General features: G+C 55.9%; 3 protein-coding genes across 4 annotated transcripts in view; 2 read left to right on the top strand and 1 right to left on the bottom strand.

Moving 5' to 3' along the window:
• Positions 1-6,267: 6,267 nt before the first annotated feature.
• On the top strand, positions 6,268-10,351 carry KLF1 (Kruppel like factor 1). The gene is made up of 3 exons (XM_043464402.1): positions 6,268-6,469; positions 7,131-7,971; positions 9,696-10,351. The coding sequence occupies exons 1-3, from the start codon at positions 6,383-6,385 to the stop codon at positions 9,869-9,871; spliced, it is 1,104 nt and encodes a 367-aa protein (XP_043320337.1). The 5' UTR covers positions 6,268-6,382; the 3' UTR covers positions 9,872-10,351.
• A 1,056-nt stretch (positions 10,352-11,407) lies between these two features.
• DNASE2 (deoxyribonuclease 2, lysosomal) lies at positions 11,408-13,990 on the top strand. The gene is made up of 6 exons (XM_043466823.1): positions 11,408-11,770; positions 11,885-12,062; positions 12,154-12,232; positions 12,566-12,730; positions 12,821-13,018; positions 13,442-13,990. Exons 1-6 carry the CDS (start codon positions 11,676-11,678, stop codon positions 13,846-13,848), a joined length of 1,122 nt encoding a protein of 373 aa, XP_043322758.1. The 5' UTR covers positions 11,408-11,675; the 3' UTR covers positions 13,849-13,990.
• A 243-nt stretch (positions 13,991-14,233) lies between these two features.
• MAST1 (microtubule associated serine/threonine kinase 1) overlaps positions 14,234-22,871 on the bottom strand; it is a 28,787-nt gene continuing 20,149 nt past the window's right edge. For both annotated transcript variants that reach the window (XM_043466822.1, XM_043466821.1), the window contains 14 exons: positions 22,141-22,279; positions 21,885-22,017; positions 21,579-21,744; positions 21,375-21,476; positions 20,840-20,962; positions 20,218-20,327; positions 18,941-19,119; positions 18,616-18,863; positions 18,072-18,272; positions 17,655-17,884; positions 17,175-17,297; positions 16,911-17,047; positions 15,687-15,874; positions 14,234-15,589 (listed from right to left, as the gene is read on the bottom strand). In XM_043466822.1, the coding sequence (XP_043322757.1) occupies positions 14,316-15,589; positions 15,687-15,874; positions 16,911-17,047; positions 17,175-17,297; positions 17,655-17,884; positions 18,072-18,272; positions 18,616-18,863; positions 18,941-19,119; positions 20,218-20,327; positions 20,840-20,962; positions 21,375-21,476; positions 21,579-21,744; positions 21,885-22,017; positions 22,141-22,279 (3,353 nt within the window). In that variant the 3' untranslated portion in view covers positions 14,234-14,315. The remainder of the gene's footprint in view (positions 15,590-15,686; positions 15,875-16,910; positions 17,048-17,174; positions 17,298-17,654; positions 17,885-18,071; positions 18,273-18,615; positions 18,864-18,940; positions 19,120-20,217; positions 20,328-20,839; positions 20,963-21,374; positions 21,477-21,578; positions 21,745-21,884; positions 22,018-22,140; positions 22,280-22,871) is intronic.

The raw sequence follows: 22,871 nt of genomic DNA, 5'->3' as shown, positions 1-22,871 counted from the left end.
CCCTCCAGGCTTCTTTGTCCATGGGGATTTTCCAGGCAAGAATACTGGAGTGGGTTGCTATGCCCTCCTCCAGGGAATCTTCTCAACCCAGGGATCGAACCCGCGTCTCTTTGACTCCTGCATTGGCAGGTTGGTTCTTTACCACTAGCGCCACCTGGGAAGCCCTACTATAAGTGATTTCCTATGCTTTGTGATTCTGTGCGGTTGATTGAGCCTATGTGACTATGAGTCTGTATGTGAGTGGAGCTGACTGTTTCTGTGACATTGTAGGGCTGTTGACTATGGGCAGTTGTGTGTCTGTCTGTGACTGTGTCTGTGTGGCTGAATGTCTTTGTGGTTTCTTGTCTAACTGTAAGCTTACGTAATGGTATTCTGTGTAATCATGTGTCTGTGTGGTACTATGTGCATGACTGTTTTGATGGCTTTCTTTGTAAATGTGGCTGTTATCTTCGGGAAAATGTGACTAGATATGTGTGTGTGTGCATGTGGGATTGTCTATATGTATATGTGTCAGTGTGATTTTGTCTCTGTGTTGTGTTTGTGAACTTGAGTGTCTGCCTGAGTGAGTGGCTATGCTTACCTAGATCACTTTTATGAGCATACATGTGGTGTGCTTTTGAATCTGGCTGCATCGTGCTTGACCATCTCTGTCTGAAAGCCACTCACCTACTATGACCTGTCCATTTTCCAGCTGTGGAAAGTGAGGTCCGGAAAGCAGAATGGTCTTGCTTAAGATCAAAATAGACTAAGTGCAGGGGCTTCTCTGATGGCTCAGTGGTAAAGAGTCCACCTGCCAATGCAGGAGACACAGGTTCCATCTCTGGTCCAGGAAGACCCCACATTCTGCAGAGCAGCTAGGCCCCACATGCGCCACAACTATTGAGCTTGTGCTCTAGAGTCCAGGGAACCACAACTATGGAGCGTATACACCACACCTACTGAAGTCAGCACACTCTAGAACCCGTGCTCCTCAACAGGAGAAGCCACCACAATGAGAAGCCTACACACAACAAAGAATAGCCCTACCCACTGCAACTAGAGAAAAGCCCACACAGCAATGAAGACCCAGCAAAACCAAAATTAAATAAATAAAATTATATTTTTCTTTTATCTTTTTATTTTCAAAGCATCAGTGAAGAGAAAGGCAGAGGGGGATAGAGAGGAGAAGGAAGTGCTCAGTTGTGTCTGACTCTTTGTGATCCCTATGGACTGTAGCCCACCAGGCTCCTCTGTCCATGGAATTTTCCAGGCAAGAATACTGGAGTGGGTTGCTATTTCCTATTCCATAAAATTATATTTTTAAAAAATGGACCAGGTGCAGAGCAAGGACCAGGCCTGGGATCCAGTCTTCCTGCTTCCCAGGACAGGCCCTCCCCTGCCCACCCAGGAACACCCCCTCCCACATGTCTGTGTGTAGAATGCTGTGTCTCACACATTTTCTCTGACTATGATGGGAGTAACTGAGACTGTGTCTGAATCTGATCACTAGCCTGCATATCCCCAAGGGGCTTGGGTGTATCTGGGCCCTTCTGGCCTCTAATATCCATGATTTGAACCCTCCTCCCCACTCAATAGGGAGTCCATCATCACCCTGCAATGTCTGGGATTCTGCATAGTTCTTATTCTTTTGGACACCCCTCCTCCACCTGGAGCCAGTGGCCTTCCTCCTTCTATCCTGTTCTTTCACTAATGCTCCCTGCCCTGGGGTCATTGTGAGCACTGGAGTTCTCTGACTCACACGGGATGTAGAGGGTGATGACAGGACGCACACTAGGAAGCCCAAATCTACACTTAGGCCTTGTCACCCTGGGAAATCTGTCACCTGTACTGGCTACATGCTCCCAGAGGCCTGGTACTCCCACCCTGGACCCTCACCCTTTTGCCTCACCTTCCAGAGCCAAACATGCCTGTTAGTGCCTTATCCTAAATCAAGGAGATGTCTCCTCAAGAGAGATTGCTTTCCTCTCCAGGAAACTGCTCCAGGATTGCTTTCCTCTCCAGGAAACCACTCTAATTTCAACCATTTTGTTTGAATAAAGTGAAATTCACATAACATAAAATGAATTTTTTTTTTTTTTTTTCTGCAGCTGCGCCACATAACTTGCAGAATCTTTGTTCCCTGATCAGGCATTGAACCAGGACCACAGCAGTGAAAGTGCCAAGTCCTAAGCACTGGAGCCAGGGAGTCCTCTAAAATGAACCATTTAAAGTGTACAACTCAGGAGAAGGAAATGGCAACCTACTCCAGTATTCTTGCCTGGAAAAGTCCATGGACAGAGGAGCCTGGCGGGCTGCAGTTCATGGGGTTACATGACTAAGCATGTGTGCACGAGGGTGGAAGGAGATGGGTTGGTAGCAATAAAGTGGTAGAACTAAAAAATAAATAAATAAATAAAGTGTACAATTCAGACTTCCCTGGTGGTCCAGTGGTTAAGAATCCACCTGTCAATGTAGGGGACAAGTGTTCAATTCCTGGTCTGGGAAGATCCCACATGCCATAGAGCAATTAAACCCGTGACCACAACTACTGCACCTGCATGCTTTGCAGCCTGTGCCCTGCAACAAGAGAAGCCACTGCAATGAGAAACCCTCGCACCAAAGGTAGAGAGTAGCCCCCACTTGCTGCAACTAGCAAAAGCCTGAGTGCCGCAAGGAAGACCCAGAGCAGTCAAAAAAAAGTGCACAATTCAGTGGTTTTTAGTATGTTCATTGTGTTGTGCAACCACCACCTTTATATAGTTCCAGAACCCTTCCATCACCCCCGAAAGGAGACCTTGTACCCACTAAGCAGTCACTCCCCACTTCCTTCTCCCCCCAGCCCTTGGCAACCACTAATCTGTCTCTATGGATATGCTTACTCTGGATATTTCATATAAGTGGAATTATATAATGTGACCTCTCTTAACTGGCTTCTTTAACATAGGCATGCTTTTGAGGATCATCCATCTTGTAACATGTATTAGCACTTCATTACTTTTCTGGCTGAATAATATTCCATTGCACAGATGGGCCACTTTTTGTTTATCCATCTGCTCATTAATGGACATTTGGGTTGTTTCCACCTTTTGGTGGTTGTAACTAATGCTACTCTGAACCCTACTGTACAATTGTTTGTTCCAGGGCATGAGTTCGTGGGAAGTTGCTTCAGTCATGTCTGACTCTGTGTGACCCTGTGAACTATAACCTGCTAGGCTCCTCTGTCCATGGGATTCTCCAGAATACTGGAGTGGGTTGTCATGGAGTCCTCCAGGGGATCTTCCCAACCCAGGGATCGAACCTACATCTCTTATGTCTCCTACATTGGCAGGTGAGTTCTTTGCCAGTAGCACCACCTGGGAAGCCCACTTGTTCCAGTACCTGTTCTCAATTCTTTTAGGTATGTACCTTGGAGTTAAATTTCTGCCTCATATGGTAACTGTCCTGGAGGAGGGCATGGCAACCCACTCAAATATTCTTGCCTGGAGAATCCCACAAACAGAGGAGCCTGGCGCGCTGCAGTCCATTGGGGTCACACAGAGTCGGACACAACTGAGTGAGTGAGCAGCAGCATGGTAACCTGTTGAACTTTTTCAAGACTCATGAAACTGTTTTCTACAGTAGCTTCATCATTTTGCATTTCCACCAGCAGTGTACAATGGTTCCAGTTTTCCTGCATCCCCACCAATACTTATTTTTCTTTTTAAAAAAAATAGCCACAGGGACTTCCCTACTTCTCCTGTGACTAAGACTCTGCACTCCCAAGGCAGAGGGCTGGAGTCAGATATCTGGTCAGGGAACTAGATCCCACATGCCATAACTAAAGATCCCACATGCTGCATCTGAAGACCTGGGGTAGCCAAATAAATAAAGAAATACAAATAAATATTAAATAACCATCCTAGTGGGTTTGTCCAGCTGGCTTTTACATTATTTTTTTTGTCCGCCCACCACTCTTGGGATTTGAAAGTCTTTTTATTTATTTATTTGGCTGGTTCCATCTTAGTTGCTACACACAGAATCTTCATTGCATCATGTGGGATTTTTTGTTGCAGTGCATGGACTCTCTAGCTGTCACACACAGGCTCAGCAGTTGTGAAACAAGCCTTAGTTGCCCCAAAGCATGTGAGATCCTAGTTCCCCAACCAGGGATCAAACCCATGTACCCTGCATTGCAAGGCAGCTTCTAAACTACTGAACCACCTTGTTGTACATGATAATTTTTTTTGCCTTTTTTGTGATGCATTTGTGGTGCACAAACTCTGGTTGTGTGTCTGTGGGTGTGATGTGTCTATGTCTGGGTGAGGTTGTACACCTTTTTACCATCAGGGTGTTTGATTCCATGTTAGTGTGGTTGTCTTTGTTTGGTGTGCCCCCTGCATTGGGCATTAGTAATTATGTAATTGTGTGACTAAATAATCATATACTGTATCAGAGACAGGTGACTGTGACTACTTAAGATTGTTGTGGGTGATTGTCTGCACCTGATGTATAACAGTGTGCCTGACTGTATCAGATGTGTTTATGAAAGGTTGCGTGGATGTGTTTTTTAATACTTTTATTTATTTAGTCTGTACTGTGTCTTTGTTACTGTGCCAGCTTTTCTCTAGATGCAGGGAGCAGGGGCTACTCTCTAGTTGCAGAGCGTGGGCTTCTCGTTGCGGTAGCATCTTCTGTTGTGGAGCACGGGCTCTAGGATGCTTGGGCTTCAGCAGTTGTGGCTCTTGGGCTCTAGAGCACAAGTTGAATAGTTGCAGCGCACATTAGTTGCTCCACAGCATGTGGGATCTCACCTGTGTCTCCTGCTTTGGCAGGTGGGTTCTTTACCACTGAGCCACCAGGGAAACCCTTGTAGATGTGTTTTACACTTTTGCGTCTGAGGCTTCATCTGTGTTTGATGGGGTTGTGTGGCAGCATCTTCTCTGGTTCTGTGACAGTATATCCGGGGATCTCCACGGATCTGTTTGGTTGTGGCAAAACTGAGTGCGTGATTGTGTGTGATTTGAGTAACTGTGTGTCATTGTCAGCACCTGATCATGAATTCTATGTCTGAGGCAGTGTATGACTATAACGTTGTGTAATGATGTAGTAGATGGTTGTTTTTGCACCTGGGAATTGTATGTTTGTTCATGGTCTCTGTGATGCACAGACATACAATTATCAGAGCAGGGACTTATATGGGGTGTGTGACTTAGGGGCCAGGAATTTGTGTCATTATACAATTGCATAATGTGTATGTGCGACTATGAACTATATGTCTGTGTCATCACCTGGAATCCCTGGGCACCATGGTGGAGGTCTCTGGTACAGAACCTAGATCTCTCCCCACTGTGGGGTAGAAAGTGAAAGTTGCTTAGTCATGTCCAACTCTTTGCAACCCCATGGACTATATAGTCCATGGAATTCTCCAGGCCAGAATACTGGAGTGGGTAGCCTTTCCCTTCTCCAGGGGATCTTCCCAACCCAGGGATCAAACCCAGGTCTCCCGCACTGCAGGCAGATTTTTCACCAGCTGAGCCACAAGGGAAGCAGCAATCGGGTCACCTCCCGATCAAGTACTTCCTATGGCCTGATTCAACAGTCCTATCCCACCCAGGAGAGTAGGTGGCCTCCTCGTCCCAAGGCCCCATCTAGAGTTGTAGTTGCACCAGCCTCAGCCTCCCCACACCCCCTGCATGTCGCCTGGGGTAGGGGATGGGGCTGTCCATGGTAGACAGTGACCACTGATTGGCAGGGGCCTCTCCTGCCACTGGGCTCAGACCTGGGGAGCTCATAACCCAGGAAACTGAAAACCAAGTTAATCCCCAGCCCCCGGCCCTCCCACTCACCGGGGACAGAGCCTTGGCTGTTCTGGGCCCCCACCTGATAGCAGCCTCCAACGTCTGGGGAGTCTGATAATGCTTGGCTTGGCAGGGAGTTCATGCCAAGTCCCGCCATCAGCATGGTGGCGGCTGTTTATGGGGAAGGGGAGAGCTGCAAGGCCCCGGTCAGGGGCAAGGGGGTCTTGAAGCTCCTTCCCAGAATCCCCATTGTGCCGGTCACCTCTTCTCCAGGAAGATAGCTGAGAACAGGCCTCCAAGTTTCTCCTTCTTTGGGAACACAGTGCCTCACTCTGCCCAACCCCGGAACCCCCATCTCCTGAACCCCCATCCCCTGAACCCTTAGACCCTGAACATCTGATTGGCTTCGCATACAGGCTCAGGCTTCAGGACTCAGCCCCGAACAGGCCTGGGTGAAGTCTGTTCCCCAGAAACGGTGACCCCCGCCTTCGCCTGTCCCTTATCAAGGGCCGCAGCCAATCAGCTGAGAGCAGAGAGGAGCCCTCCAAGGGGCCATCAGAGCCTCAGAGCCCACGAGGCCGCCAAGGGAGAGGAGGCCTGAGCCCCAGGGTGGGCACCAGCCAGCCATGGCTGCAGCGGAGACCGCCTTGCCCTCCATCAGCACGCTGACCACCCTGGGCCCCTTCTCGGACACACAAGAAGACATCCTCAAGGTGGGGTCAGGTGGGGGTCTAGGTGGGCCGGCAGGGCTTCTGGGCCCTGGCCACAGAATTGGGGGACCGGGTCTGCATCTTGCCCTGGAATTCACATCTTGCCCTGCTCAGGACCGGGAGTCCTCAGTGCAGGCCAGGGGTCTGAACTTGGTCTAAGGTCTTACTTATTTCTGTCCTGGAAGACTGAGGCTGGAAACAGAACAACACAGGGATCTAGGCTCAGTGAGACACCCCCAGATATAAGAGGGAAATGACAGCTGTGGCTAGGGGACACCCAGGAACTAATCTTGTTAGGGGACCTGGAAAGGGAGGAAGATTCTTAGGGGAAACTGAGGCAAGGCTGAGCCTCCCCCAGCCTTCCATTCTTGGTTCTGCCAACCCTTCCCCCATGCCTGAGCGTGGCAGGAGACTCTAGATAATATAAGCCTTATCTCCTGTCTCCAGCCTGACCCGATAGACGGTCTCTGGAGCTGGGGGGGCTGAGGGGGGAGACGGACAAGTGTGAGGGAGTGGGACAGACTGACATGACAGACAAGCAAACAAGACCCCTTTACTAAGCCTCTGGCCAGCCTGCCCCCATCAGGGCATCCGGCCCCCACTGTCTATGGGCAGGATACCTTGGTGTCCACTAAAGCTCCATGTTACTGGCTCCTTCCCCCAGTGGTGGCGCTCTGAAGACGTGCAGGACTTGGGCCCGGGTCCCCCCGACCATACTGGGCCACCCCTCCACGTGAGGCCTGAGCTGGAGGACGCGCCTGGGGAGGACGAAGATGATGACAGGGACGCAGCTACCCCCTGGGACCTGGATCTACTCCTCACCAACTTCCCGTGCCCAGAGCCCGGCGGGGCGCCCCAGACCTGCGCGCCTCAGGCTTGCGCTCTGGCGCCCAGCGAGGGCTCCGGAGCGCAATTCCCACCGCCGCCCGAGACTCTGGGCGCGTATGCGGGCGGCCCGGGGCTGGTGGCTGGGCTCTTGGGCCCTGAGGAGCACCTGGGCTGGGCGCGCCCGGCCCCACGAACCCCGGCTCCCGATACCTTCGTGGGCCCATCCCTGATCCCGACCCCCGAGCCCAAAGCGCTGCCGTTGCAGCCGTTGTACCCGGGACCGGGCGCGGGTTCCTCCGGCAGCTACTTCCCGAGGACGGGTCTTCCAGTGCCTGCAGCGCCGGGCGCCCCCTACGGGCTGCTGTCCGGGTACCCCGCGCTGTACCCGATGCCGCAGTACCAAGGGCATTTCCAGCTCTTCCGCGGGCTCCAGGCGCCGGCACCCGGTCCCGCCTCGCCCCACTCCTTCCTGAGTTGTCTAGGGCCCGGGACGACGGGTGCAGGACTCGGGGGGACTACAGGAGACCCAGGAGGGACCGCGGAGGCCGCGCCATCCAAGCGCAGCCGGCGATCGTGGGCACGCAAGAGGCAGGCTGCGCACACGTGCACGCACCCGGGGTGCGGCAAGAGCTACACCAAGAGCTCGCACCTGAAGGCGCACCTACGCACGCACACAGGTGAGGGGGCGGGCCCCGGCGCAGGGGCGGGGCTGGGCGGGGCCTTGGGAGCTGGGAGCTGTCGAGGAGCTGGAAACTGGAGCAAGGGGAGGGGCTAAAGCAAAGTCTCGGAGCAAAGGGCTACGCCGAGGGAGCTGGGGTGCTTGGAACATCTGGAGCCGGCCGAAGAGCAGAGGGGAATGCGGGTGGGGACAGAGAGAGAATCCGGAAAACATTTCAGGGAACCAACAGCTAAGACCTGGACCAAGGAAGTGCTGAAAAGCAGAGAACCCGGCAAGCTGTGTAGGGGCGGGGCTAGAGGAGGGACCGCGGGAGAGAAAGCCGGAATACCAAGGGCGGGGCCAAAAACGTAGGGTTCGGGTTTGGGGCAAGTGGGAGTAAGGGGTTCAGGGGCCGCCGTGCTCAGATGTGTCCGACTCATTGCCACCCCATGGACTGTACTCTGGGGGTGGGGGGGTCTCCCGGATCCAGGGATCTAACTAGCCTTTCCTGCGTCTCCTGCATCGGCAGGCGGATTCTTTACCACTGCGCCACCTGGGGTTCGGTTGGTAAAGAATCTGCCTGCAATGCAGGAGACCCGAGTTGGATCCCTGGCTCGGGAAGATTCCCTGGAGAAGGAAATGGCAACCCACTCCAATACTCCTGCCTGGAGAATTCCATGGACAGAGGAGCTGGGCAAGCTACAGTCCAGGGGACGGCAAAGACAAAAAGTGTGCGACTAACTCACTTTTCACCTGGGGAGCCATTCAGGGGCCATAGCCAGGAATATAAAGAGGTAGTGGCTTAGCCAGACTGTAGGGGGCGTGCTGGAGCTCAGGGTTTGTTTGAGGGGCCCAGATGCAGAGGCAGTTCCTGGAGTTTGAAGATAAATAGCTGGAAACAGAGGAGGGTGGGCACAGGAGGAAAAGCCGGGGACCCAAGGAGCCAAAGAAGGGCGGGGACATGGAACAGAGGGCCAGGAGGAGGAGGAAGGAGGCCTGTGCCCAAGGGGATGGGGCCACGTGTACAGACCTGTCCAGGACGGTAGGCAGGAGGGGCCAAGTCTAGCAGAGGGAAAAAGTAATCGCCCAGGACAGGGCATGGGACACCAAATGGATTTCGGGGCTCAAGGATCAAGGCCAACAACAGGATTGAACAGCAGCTGGAGGGTCCCCTGGTACAGTAAAGAGCCTGGAACACAGGGAGCAGTGCCAAAGGACAAAACCTGGGAGGGCATTAGTACGCAGAGGCAGGACGTGAGGACACAGGAAGCAGGGCCAGCCGCATAGACAGCGCGACTTGTGCCCCGGAAATGAAAAGGCGCCTGGCGCCAGCAGGTACAGAAGAGGCACAGAAGGTCGCAGATGTCGGTTCTGGGTGTAGATTCAGGCCGTCCCCGAGAGTGAAAGCCTCCTTAAATTTCACCATCTTGGCGCCTCACCAGCCTCACCCTAGGCGCTAGCGGTAAAGAACCCGCCTGCCAATGCAGGAGACATAAGAGACTCGGGTTCAATCCCTGGATGAGGAAGATCCCCTGGAGGAGGTCATGGCAACCCACTCCAGTATTCTTGCCTGGCGTATCCCATGGACAGAGGAACCTGGCGGGCTACAGTCCATGGGGTCTCAAAGAGTCCGACACAACTGAAGTGACTTAGCATGCACGCAGTCCCGGTCTAGGCTAGGAGGGAAGACCCTGGGACCAAGTGTGGTGGACACTGGCGTTCAAGGCTTCCTCATCTCCACAGGGGAGAAGCCATACGCCTGCACGTGGGACGGCTGTGGCTGGCGGTTCGCGCGCTCCGACGAGCTGACCCGTCACTACCGAAAACACACAGGACAGCGCCCCTTCCGCTGCCAGCTCTGTTCACGTGCATTTTCGCGCTCCGATCATCTGGCCTTGCACATGAAGCGTCATCTTTGAGCCCCGCCTCTGGCACTTGGACCTTCCTGGGAACTGGGGTTGGAACAAGAGTGGATCCACGCAGGGTGGTTTTCCCTCGGATGAATCCTCATCTGGACTCTAGGCCCCACAGATGTAGCAAAAGATCAAGGACTGGCCCATAGACGCACCCGGGAGAGCCTCCAACATAAGTTCCCACAGGTCCTCGGCCACAGACAGCCACGATCATGTAGACCCAGCAAGACACACCTCCAAATAAACGGACTCAAATGGATACTCAGATACTTCTGACAAAGAGACAGACTCTCAGAGAGCTGGACCATCAAACCAGCTCACCGGTGACCCTAGACAGTGAGCGGGTGAGGCATCCCAGAGACCCTGATTCTAGAAGAACGCTTCACACTGTGACACCTGAAACTCCACATAGAGGCTGGCATTGCTGTGAATGGTTATGGGTCCTGTAAAAATGCCCCTCCCAGATAAAACTTATGTTGGCCTGAATTTGTGGATTTTGGCTGTGGTAGTTGGGAAGAAGCCGTAACCCCAGAGCTGATATTGGGGGGCCATACACACGACTTAGCGATTGAACAACACACATCTACACACTTATCTCCTAAAACCAGGCAACCTTCCTCCGGCACTGACTGCCTTGCAGCCCTGCCTTCCCCCACCCCAAGGTCAGGCTACATTGTCCTTGCTTCCTGCCTTGAAGCCCAGGGACATTCACAGGGACCTTCTTTTCTATTTAAGAATCTTCTTCCTCCACTAAGAATCCTAAGGGAACTCCCTGGTGGTCCAGTGGTTAGGACTCTGTGCTTCCACTGCAGGGGGCACGGATTCGATCTCTGGGGAACTAAGATCCCATATGCCCTGTGGAGTGGCCAAAATAAATAATTTTTTTAAAAAGGAATCTTCAGCTCGGTCCCAGAGCCCCAGCATCCTTCACCTTACCATGATCCAAAGTGACCCCTTGGCTAGCTCGTGTCCGGTGGCGGAGTGGGGGTGGGGGGACATGCAGAATGAAAATGGGGAAGACCAACAGCACAAGCTCTCTTTAAAGGAGCAAAAGTCACACGAAGTGGACCTCAGGCTGTAAGGCAGGAAAGGATAAAGTCCAAAATTGCCTCTGACCGATAAACCGGGGAAGGAGCCCAGTTAAGTAAGAGTGTTCATTGGGATTAGCCGGTAATGGGGCTTCCCTGGTCGCTCAGAGGGTAAAGAATTCGCCTGCAATGCGGGAAACCTGGGTTCAATCCTTCGGTTCGATCCCTGGAGCAGGACATGGCAACCCACTCCAGTATTCTTGCCTGGAGAATCCCCATGGACGGAGGAGCCTGGCAGACTACAGTCCACCGGGTCTCAAAGAATCGGACACGACTAAGCGACTAAGCAAGCACACACACAGCCTGAATTGAAAGAGACGGAGGCAGGGCCTAGCAGAAGGACGTGAGCGGTGGTTGGCCAGGAGCAGAGTCGGAGGCGGACGCTGGAAACACGCTGGAGAGGGCGTGTCTGAGCCGGCCCAGAGGGTGGAGCCTATCAGGGACTAGTCGGCCGGAAGCAGGAGGAGGGCCTAGGCTAGCCGGATCGGGGGCGGACTTAGATGGATGAGACGGCCGGAAAGAAAGTCCAGCCCCTGGGAGGATCCTTGACCGCCTTTTAAAATCTCCGCTTCTCACCTCGCGGGCGGGGTCTCCATCCTCTTGATGTCTGGGGTTGGGTTCCCAGGCAGATTTGGGGAAGTGAAAGTCACGAGGGGCGGGCCTGTCCCAGCTCGTGACCCCGCGCCTCGCCCTCTTGACACAGATTTCTAGACCCCAGCTCTATGGCCATGCTGAGCTCGCTGCTATTGACCGCGCTGCTCTGGGTCCCTGCAGGAACCCTGACCTGCTATGGGGACTCGGGGCAGCCTGTGGACTGGTGAGTGCGCGGGCGGCCGCTATTCCCCAGAGCCGCACTGGGGCTTGCTGCACTCCTAGGAGAAAACAGGTTCCTTCCCTTCTTCCTCCACTCTGTCCATGCCCCAACCTGTAGGTTCGTCGTTTACAAGCTGCCGGCCCACACAGGGTCGGGAGATGCGACGCAGAACGGCCTACGGTACAGGTACTTTGACGAAGACTCAGAGGACTGGCGCGACGGCGTGGGGTTCATCAACAGCACCACCGGGGCCGTGGGCCGCAGCCTGCTGCCGCTGTACCGAAACAACAGCCAGGTGATGACGCCTCCGGTCGAACCTGGGGTGGGACTCTAGGGTGGGCTTGACCTGAGGGAACCTTCACGTTGCCCCTGTCCATCTTCCCCAGCTCGCTTTTGTGCTCTACAATGACCAACCGCCTAAATCCAACGAGTCTAAGGACTCTTCCAGTCGTGGGCACACGAAGGGTGAGGCCACATTGGGGGCTGGGGGAGGGTTCTGGTTTCCCTATGCGTCTTCTTCAGCTCATTCCTGACCTGCCTGGGGCTGAGGGTGAGCTGCTCTGCCAGGCCCTGGATATCTGTTTCCCTGTCTTAAATCAACGTGGTCCTTCCTCTGAACTAAAAGGACTGATGGCTGTGGAAACTGAGCCGGGCAGTGGTCCTGACATTCATTGCCCACTGCCCGCTGGTCCTGCAGTCCAGGCCCCCTACAGACTGAGAGTGTTGCTGGTTGCACATGTACTTGTTTCGATGTCTCAAGCAGTCTCCTCCCCCCATCAACTCCAATTTCTGGTTCAGGTGTGCTGCTCCTGGACCAAGAAGGGGGCTTCTGGTTGATCCACAGTGTTCCGAACTTCCCTCCACCTGCCTCCTCTGCTGCTTACAGCTGGCCTTCTGGTGCCCAAAGATATGGGCAGACCCTGATCTGTGTATCTTTTCCACTCACCCAGTTCCTGGATATCAGTGAGTGAAGACAGGGAGGCAGGGTGAGTCCCTGATTCCCAGATCAGAATCTTAGAACATTCCTCATTTTCTTCTCTCCATGACCTCCAGGCAAACAGCTGACCTATACCTACCCGCTGGTATATGACCACAGGCTGGAAGGGGACTTCGCCCAGAAATTCCCCTACCTGGAGGAGGTAGTCAAGGGCCATCACGTTCGCCAGGGACCGTGGAACAGCAGTGTAACACTCACATCAAAGAAAGGAGCCACATTCCAGAGCTTTGCCAAATTTGGAAACTTTGGAGACGGTGAGGCCTGAGGTTGATGTTTGGAGAACTCTTTCTCTGCGGAGGGACTGTCTGGTGTGTCCATGGCTATGGGCAGGTCATGGGTAGGGATTGGGACACATCTGAGTCATAATCACATGCGAGGTAAACAACCAACATACCTGTGTTCAAGTATTGGTTTCTGGCTGTGTGATACATGATTTAATCAGGGTCTCAACTTACCTGTCTGAAAAATGGGAATAGTAATGGTATCTACTTGAAAGGGCTGCTGTGTGCAAAGTGATACATATAAAGCATTTCATAAGGGCTATTACTCTTAATGTTATAATCCTCCAGATCGCCAGGAATTGACAACTGAGGAAACAGCTCAGAGAGGGGAAGTGGCCTAGGGAATCCCTAGCATTGATCCTGACCCTGTCCATGCCCTCTTTCCATCTTCTGCAGACCTGTACTCTGGCTGGCTGGCGGAAGCCCTTGGCAATACCCTGCAGGTCCAATTCTGGCAAAGATCTTCCGGTATCCTGCCCTCCAACTGCTCTGGGGCCCAGTATGTATTTGATGTGACTCAGACAGCCTTCCCTGGGCCAGCTGGGCCAGCCTTCAATGCCACAGAAGACCACTCCAAGTGGTGTGTAACCCCAAAAGGGCCCTGGGCCTGTGTGGGTGACATGAATCGGAACCAAAGAGAGGAGCACCGGGGTGGGGGCACTCTGTGTGCCCAGATGCTCTGGAAGGCCTTCAAGCCTCTGGTGAAAGCCTGGGAGCCCTGTAAAAAGAAGAGCAGGGTCTTCTCTCTAGGAAGCCCAGCAGGACATATAAGAGCTAAGGTTCAGGGGCCAATGTGGACTTGAGTTTGAATCTATTTTGTCCCTTCCTATTTGTTTGGCCTTAATCATGTGCCTTAATCTGTGACTCAGTCTACTCATCTGTACAATGGAAATCATAACACCTTACTCAGAATTGCTGAGCAATTGTTGAGAAATTGGTAAATGAGACTGTTCATCTTTCTTCAGCTGGGCAATGGGACTCTCAACAGCATTGCAGCTTGCTCAGGGTCTGGGGCAGCTGGCACATAGGTGAGACACAGAGTAGGACCCCAAGTAAGGGTCCACCCAAGACCTAACTCCCCTCTTTATGGTAACTAGGACTGGAGGAAGTTTCACCCCTTAACAAGCACACAGGCAACGGGGTGGAAACAGGATGTCCTGCCTTGCTAGGGGAGGAGGGGAGCTCCAGAAAGCTCACACAGCAGGGGCGCGCTTTATTTATATGTGTACATATGTATACAGGCGGCTGTACAGGCCAGCGGCTCCCACTGCTATGGGCCTGGGGGCATGGGGCAGGGCGCCCCTTTTTTGGTCGGGCCTGCTGAGGGCACAACTTCAGCAGGGCACCAAAAGGTCGGCCCCACCTCAGGCCTGGTGGTCGGGCCCGTCAGGGAAGCAGGTGGGGCTGCGGGTCCGGCACTGCTGGGCACATTTTTTGTTGGGGCTTGGGAGGGGGTCTGGGGGTCTGGGGAGAGCTTGGGAGAGGCAGGTTTGGAACGAGGCCCGCTCAGCGTGGTCCGCTCCTCCACCACCTCCAGCACCCAGCGCTCCCGGCCCCGGAGGGCCTCAGATGGGGGAGGCGCCAGGGGTGCAGATTCGGGCAATGCCTTGGAGTCCGCACTCGGGGTATGCACACTCGGGGGCTGAGACACCTCAGCTTTCACCCCAGGCCGTACGGGCTCTACGACAATGGGCACCGGGGGCGTGCCTGCTTCGCCGGAGCTGCTGCGCCGGCCGGTCTCGTGTTCCTGCACCGGGCTCAGCGCGGATTTGGCCACGGCCCTGGCCGTCCCGCCTGTACCGTCCTCGGTCTGCACGCTCTGGTGTCGCGCGCCGCTGGCGTCCCGCTCCAGGGTCCGACCCCCAGGGGTCGTCGCGCGGGGCGGGGTGCAGGCCTCGGCGCCACCCGGGGACTCTTTCTCCTTACTTGATGCCAGCGGCCTGGGGGCGCCCTCGGGCAGCAGCGGATCCGCACCCAGGCTCAGGGGCGACTCCTGGCGGCCCAGGCGGCGGACGGCGACCTGCCGGGGCGCGCCGGGACCCTCGATAGGGGGCGTCTCGCCGTCCGACTCTGCGAGGCTATGCAGCGCTAGCTCGCCGTGGAAGTCCTTGCGGAAATCCGGGTGGCCCACCTCGAGGCTGTGTTTGCGTAGCGCGCCCTTCTTGTCGGCGCCCAGCGAGGCTCCCAGCTTCTCCGCCGACTGCACCCGTTTGAGGAGCGGCGAGCGCGGGGGCTCGGCACTCTTCGGGCGCGGGCGCACCACCGGCGGCGACGAGTGCAGCTTGGCCGGGAAGCTCTGCGTGGTGTGCGAGCTGCCCACCGTGTGGCCTGGCAGCGGCGGCGGTGACGCCTGTGTCGGGGACGGTGTGTGCGCCAGCGGCGACAGCGGAATGTTGCCTGCCGACTTGCAGCGCGCAGAGCGGTACTGGCGATGCAGCTTCGGCGACAGGCCGTGCAGCGTGCTGGGCCGGATGTGGTGCGACGCTGACGACGCCGGCGAGTTTGGCGTGCTCGAGGCGGGCGAGCTACTCTGGGACGAGGCGCCTGCGGGCGGGCGAGAGAGGGCAAAGAACTGGGTGGGCGCCGCCAGGCACTGCCCCGCCCGCACAAGCCGCCCGCCCCGCGCAGGCGCAGGGTCTACCTAGGTAGGCGGAGTCGGGCGTGGAGCGGTAGCTGTGGGTGGGCGAGCGCGCCGGCAGGCCGTGCGTGGGCGAGCCGGGCAGGCTGTCGCTGGACGACAGCGAGCGGTTCAACGACGACAGCGAGCGGCTAGTGTGCAGCAGGTTCGACTGCTTCGTGATCTTGCGGAAGAGGGAGCTGCGCTTCTTGCTAGAGGACAAGGAGGGAACCAGCTTCCCTGGACCAGACTCTAGAGCTCCCGGCTCTTCCCACTTCAGGGCCTCAAGGCACCTCCTGGAACCACCCGCCCTGTCCCACTTGGCTCCTCCCACCTGGCCTACCCATTGCTTTTTGACCACTCACAGTCCAAGCTAGAAACATCCTTCCAAACAGAACCAACCTATTCTGGCCCCGTCCACCTTTCTAGCCCCTCCCTCTCCAGCTAAACCCACCTATCAGGGCAGGAAGAATAGCACTGGCCTCAGCCTGACGCATCTCTCTCCAGTCCCCACTCACTCTTTGTCCAGGTCAAACCCGCTGATCAAAACAGAAAACTCTCCTGGCTCCACCCACATCTCCTAACTCTGTATTATTTGTAAGGGAAGAAATTATTTCTACTGGCCTGGTATGCTCCTCCCAGGTAGAAATCTCTTCTCCTGGCCCCTCCCAGTCTCTTAAATGCATCCAGCAAAGCAGGGTCATCTCGACGGTGCCCTCTTGGTCCATATCCGCTGGCTCTGCTCTACTCCCAGAGTTTTGGAGCTTGGCACGTCTTCCTTTCCCAACTCCTCCCACTTTCTCAGCCCCTCCTCCGTCCTCCCATTATTGCTCTTCACTCGGTGGCCCCCAGGTGGCGCGAGTGGTAAAGAACCCGCCTGCCAATGCAGGAGACTTAAGAGACTGGAGTTCTCGTTTGTCTTCCCTATCCCTGGGTCGGGAAGATCCCCTGGAGAAGGGCATGGCAACCAACTCCAGTATTCTTGCCTGGAGAATCCCATGGACAGAGGAGCCTGGCGGGCTACAGTCCATAGGGTTCCAAAGAGTCAGACACGACTGAAGCGACTTAGCACACACGCATAGTGGCCCCGGCCACCTTTCCTGTGCACAACTTCCATTCCTGTGAATATGCCTTCTCCTGTCCTGTCCTATACCTATCCCACATAAGCCCTGGCCATTGCTCAAAAACTGGAATGCTCCAGAGGGCCTGCTGTTTATAGCCCCGCCCACTGCACTTGGCCCCACCCACCTCTCCTGACCCTCCTTGGCAGAGGGCCGCTTGTTCCTCCGAGCCATTTTGGCCTTGTAGCTGCTGCGCCGTGCGGGGCCGATACGGATGGAGGTATTTTCGAAGGGCGTTGTGGTAACGGCCACTTTATTGCCACTCTGGGGTTAGAAAGGGGGAAAGTTCTCTGCTGGAGGCTGTTCTGGCAACTCCAGCTCTCCGGGACCCCCCTCACCCTTCACTCCCTTCCACTCCCCCGACAGTTCGCTTTCCCCGCCATAGACTCACCTTAAGGATCAGCTCAACGACCTCAGGATGTACCATGCCATGCACCGGCTCCCCGTTCACGTGGGTGATGAGGTCCCCGGCACAGAGCCCTGCCTCCTGGGCTGGGCCCCCCTCCTCTACGTGCTGGGGACAGGGCACCCCATAGGGGCAGGATTAATAGGATTGGTAACAAGGAAGCCTCCCTAAGCTTCTGTTCCAGACACCTAACTCTGTAGGCACAGTAATCATAACACCAAGCGAAATAGCAATCTTTCTCGCCAGTTTACAAATGAAGAAACTGAGAGTCAGAGAGGAAAGTGACGGGGTGCAGGGGTGTCACGGAGGAGTCTCATTCAGGCTGCCTAGTTCCAGAGTTTGAGCTGTCCCTCATCCCTTGGAGCGGGGGTGGGTGGGGTGGGTGGGGGGTGCTGGCGGGGGGCGGGGTGGAATTCTCTCTCCCCACCCCCACCGTAGAATACAGGCTCATCCATGACTGCTCACCCAGACAATGTGGTGTACACTGTAGACATCTGAATCACCCATGTAGACGCGGATGGCACGCAGTGTGAAGCCATACTTCTTGCCCGAGCGTTGGATGGTGATGGGGGAGCGAAGCCCACTGACAGCCGGGGAGTAGTCCCGGCTGGGTGAGGAGTCCCGTGAGGATGGGTTGGAGGAGAGAGATCGCGGGGACATGGGGCTAGCCAAAGGTGAGCTCCCATGGGGGTCCACTGCAGACACAGACCCATGGTCAGAGGTCAGGGCGGACAGACTCGGCCCTCCCTGTGTCTGCTCCTCCCTCCTCCCAAGTGAAAGTCCCGGGGCTCTCATTGGCCCATCCCAGAGCAAATCACCGTGGACCGGGAAAACGCACCAATGGGGGCAGCCCATCCCCTGCCAGGTTGGACCCAGCGTCACCTGCAGGGATCATGACAGACAAGGCAGTGGCCGAGGCTGACTTGATGACTTTGCCCCCGGTTCGAGAAGGCCGCTTCTCTACCGCGGGATCTCCTGATAGCTGTTGGTGCCGCGCGCGGCGTAGAACCAAGTCATTGGTAGCTCTGGGGCCTGATGGGTCCCCATCCTTAGAGGGTGGGCAGAGGTCGCCTGGGCGGTCAGCTGCAACAGAGCAGGTGGGTTAGGGAATCAGCCCAAGGGCATAGCCCTCTTAAATGGTGTTCCCTCTGCATGCAATGCTCTTCCCACCTCTCTCCCTCGCTGGATTGTGAATTTCATAACAGCAGGTACCCTATACATCTGGAAGAGCTCCTGACACAGAGGAGTGCTTAAACACATTTGTTGACTGACTGAGCATGGAATAGGGGTCTTTCTCGTGTTGATGAGAACCCCAGGTTGGAGTGTGAAGAGTACAGGAGAACTTGCATAAGCAGTAACCAGGCTCATTGAACGCTCATATATGGCCCCTGGGGAATTGGGGAAGGCGACATGAGGGGGCACTTACTAGCCTCCGAGTCCCCGGCGCTGGGGGTGCCATCTCCTGGAGGTGTCTCTTTGGCGGCCCGCGCATCCAGCGAGCCTGGGGGGTCGGAGCTGGGCCGGGGAGGCCTGCGCAGCCGAGCCTCATCCTCTTCCTCTTGGGGGCTGCTGAAGCGGCTAGGCTCCAGCAGCGCCGAGAAACGGCGGCGGGCGCCCAACGGGGGACTGGCCTCCCCCTCCAAGAAGGTGGCCTCAGATGCCGAGAAGCGCTTGCTGCGCAAAGAGGGCGTTGTCAGAGGAGTTACTCCCCTTCGGGCCCCGCCCCCAAACCCAGCTCTGTCCTTGCTCACATCTCCGGGGAGCCCCCTCTCCAGGTCTTCTCGCGCAGGGTCAGGCCACCCAGGCCCTCCCGCTTGCTGGTCACCTTCTCCTCTGGGCCCTTGGCGCTCGGCTCCCTCTTGCTGGTCCCCGCTGCCGCCACGGGGGTCTTGGGCTCGTGCTGCGACAGCTGCTCCATACTGCTATACACCTGCAAGTGGCAGTGGAGGCAAGTCCAGCCGCCAGGTTCTGCCTTCCCTCCTGAACCAGTGAACTTCCCACTACGGTTGTTCAGTCGCTCAGCCGTGTCCAAGTATTTGCGACCCCATGGACTGCAGCACGCTAGGCTTCCCTGTCCTTCACTGTCTCCTGAGTTTGCTCAGACTCATGTTCATTGAGTCGATGATGCCAACCAACCATCTCATTCTCTACCTCGCTACTGGAGCCTACCAAACTAAGCTCCATCCTAGTAAAGCTGGGTCCTGCCCATTCCTGGACTGAGCCCGACCACCCACAATTCTTCAGTTCTGGCCCCACCCCACGAAATGAGGCGCTGACATATTCTAGATCCTGCCCTGCCCAAGCCGTAAAGAATCTCACCTCTCCAAGTCTCATCCAGTTATGCGTACCCTCTCCCAAGCTAGGTCGTGCTCCCCCTACATTGTATGTGTGCTCAGTCCGACTCTTTGTGACCCCCGCTACATGCTGTCCCTCAAAATGAAATAGTGCCCAGCCTCGCCACGGCCTAGCTCCGCCCTCACTGCTCAATCTCTCCATTCCCAGGTCCTGACCCCAGCCGGCCCAGATTAGCCGCTCCTCCTGTCGGTCATTTCCATACTGTTAGGTTCCCATTAGATTCCACTCAATGCCGAAGGCATCTTCCCTGGTAGCTCAGACGGTAAAGCGTCTGCCTATAATGCGGGAGACCAGGAGATCGGGAAGATCTCCTGGAGAAGGAACCCACTTCAGTACTCTTGCCTGGAAAATCCCATGGGCGGAGGAACCTGGAAGGCTACAGTCCATGGGGTCGCAAAGAGTCGGACACGACTGAGCACCTTGACTCACTTCAACGCCAAAGGCCACTTCCAAGACTATGCTGCTTCCCCCCACCCCACCCCCTCTGCCACTAGCCTAGTCACTCTGATCTCACTCCCTCAGTAAATTCTCTAGTCTGAGACCTTAGTTCTGTGTGCCTGCTCCCCACGGCCTCCTGAGCCCCTGCCCGCTTCAAGCCCACCTCCATTCCCTACCTCAACACCTGCCCCCCTCCCCCAGACTCGCCCCACCGCTACCCCCCAATCTGGCCCACCTTGCTGAAGCGCGGGGAGCAGGAGGAGAACTGGCGGATCTCCACAGGCTCTTCCTCCGTGGTGTCGTCCTCGTCGTAGGAGTTCACGTGGTGATACCTGTCTGAGCGGGCTGGGGTGGAGGTGTGGACAGTGACCGCGGGCACGTCCACTCCTCAAATCACACCCCCGCGAAAGTCAGGTCTATGTCCTACCAGCCTGGCCACGCACGCCCCTTCTCCTTACTAGTAACTGATTCAGACCCCGCCCCCAGGCTGAGTCCAGTCCCACTTTCTCCAAGGCTACATGTAGCCCCGCCTCCATAAAGCCACACCCCCAGACTCCACCTAAGGTGCTCTCCACCCTGGCTCCGCCTCCGCCAGCCCAGCGCCAGCCTAGTTCTGGGTCCTAGCCCCGCCTTGTAATCCAGGCTCACTCCCAATTTTAGAATTTACTCTGGTCCAGCTCCACCCCTACCCCAAACTCTTTTCTTCTCTGAGCCCCGCCCCTCTGTCAAGCCACGCCCCCGGGACGACCTCAGCCCTCTCCTCTGTTCTAGCCGGCTAGTCTCCTACCCAACTGGGTTCCAGCCCAGGCCATACCCAAGGGCCCCCTCAAAGGATTCCACCCGCTGTCCCCGCTCACTGTCGAAGTAGCTGGTGTCATCTTCGGACTCCAGATGAGGGATGAACTCGGCCTTCTGCCTCAGCAATCCTGTCCAATCCAGGTCTCGAAAGAAACTGTGCTGCTTCACCTCAAAGGCACCGCCTGGGGAGGAAGGAGTGGGCTCGATCAGGGAAGGAATTTAAGCGACAGCTATGGCTAGGCCAGGCTTCACTGGCGACTCAGACTGTAAAGAATCTGCCTGCAATGCAGGAGACCCAGGTTCAATCCCTGAATCAGGAAGAGCTCCTGCAGAAGGGCATGGCTGCCCACTCCAGTATTCTTGCCTGGAGAATTCCATGAACAGAAGTGCCTGATGGGCTACAGTCCATGGGGTCGCAAAGAGTCAGACACGACTGCACAGCTAACACTTACGGCTAGCCCAGTAACCCAGCAGCCCAGCTTACCCATTTTCCCGCCCAGGGACACAGAGCTGGAAGCCCTGCTCCGGACAACAGACACCACTACCCACCCACGCCTGCCTCAACTCATATGCTCTGCACAGCAGACCCCCTACCTGCACCTAGACGGATCAAGGGATTAGTCTGCAGGAGGCTAGATATCAGGTGCTGCGCATCCGTGGGTAGGGCCTCCTCCCCTTCAGGCCACAGGATGTCATCTGCAGAGCAAGGTGTGGGGTGGGGTTCGCTTTTAGGTCCATGAGGCCTTGGGCCCTCCCTCATTTCCGTGCCCCCTGCCTGCCCACCGCGGAGGCACGCACCACTGATGACCTGTCCAAAGAGCTCTTCGGGAGTGTCTCCAAAGAAGGGCACACAGCCCACCAGGAACTCGTAGAGAATGATGCCCATGGCCCACCAGTCCACCGGCTTGCCGTATCCCTGACGCAGGATGACCTCGGGTGCGATGTACTCTGGGGTCCCACACACCTGGGGGCAGGTGGTCAGCCCATGCCCTGGCCACAGGAGGGGCCTCCTGGGGGAGCAGCGCCCCCCCATGCCAGGCCTGGGGCCCACACAGTCCTGCCAGGTCACTCCACCCGTGGAGACCCCCACTCCCGCACACACACCTGTTTGTCCAGGAACTCCCGGGCATCCTTCTCGATGTGGCCTTCATAGAGGTTGGTGGTGAGGCTCATGAGCCCCATCTTGGAGAGGCCAAAATCCGTGAGTTTGATGTGCCCCATGGAGGTGATAAGGAGGCTGCAGAAGCAAACTGGGGTCTTAGAGGTGAGGACCGTCCTCCTCACTCCTGGCCCTTCTGTGCCAGGGCTCCCCCGACCCCCGAGGGACAGGGAAGGAGTGATGGCGAAGGTCAAGGCTCACTTGTCAGGCTTGAGGTCGCGGTGCACGATGCCGTAGTTATGCAAGTACTCCAGCGCCAGCACTGTCTCAGCAAAGTACATGCGGGCCATTTCCACAGGCAGTGCCCCAATGTTCTTCAGCAGGGTGGCACAGTCACCCCCTGGGGGTGAAGGAATAGATGCATGTGAAGAGGGAGGCAACCCTGGCCCAGAGGTGAGCACTCAGCAGGCAGCATAGCACCAAGTTCTCATCTCACATGGCCCCCATTTTACAGCTAAGGAAAACTGAGGCCCAGAGAGGGGCCTCCCTCTCCCCAGCTTATGCTGGGAGTGCCCTCTGCCAGGCTTCTCTTGTCCTCTTAGCCATCCTCCAAAGTCAGCATAATCAGTTGATTTTACACAGGAAGGGATTGATTTACACCCAACCCTAGAGAGAGGTTGGGTCAGGCAGGGAGTTGATGGTGGAGGTAAAGTTTGGTTGGGACTGAGGCTGCTTGCTTATGAACTGAGTCTGGAAGAATGGACTCTGGTTTGGAGTCTGAACCTTGAGGGTCTGAAGTTTTAAAATATAAACTACTTTCCCCCACCAGATTTACTGTAAGCAGCATTCATATTTTAGTCTCCCTCAGCTTCCATTTCTCCTTTTTCTCACATGGGTCAGATTTCCTTCCAGGCTTAGCTGCTGGGTCAGCATGTAACCCAAGTTCCGTCAATGACTTTTCCCTCTTTTTTCACAAAGATTGCTAAGCTCAT

Source organism: Cervus canadensis, chromosome 4 (assembly GCF_019320065.1).
Source record: "Cervus canadensis isolate Bull #8, Minnesota chromosome 4, ASM1932006v1, whole genome shotgun sequence".
NCBI lineage: Eukaryota > Metazoa > Chordata > Mammalia > Artiodactyla > Cervidae > Cervus > Cervus canadensis.
Note: the sequence above shows the minus strand (reverse complement) of the source record. Positions and strands in the feature narration are given on the sequence as shown.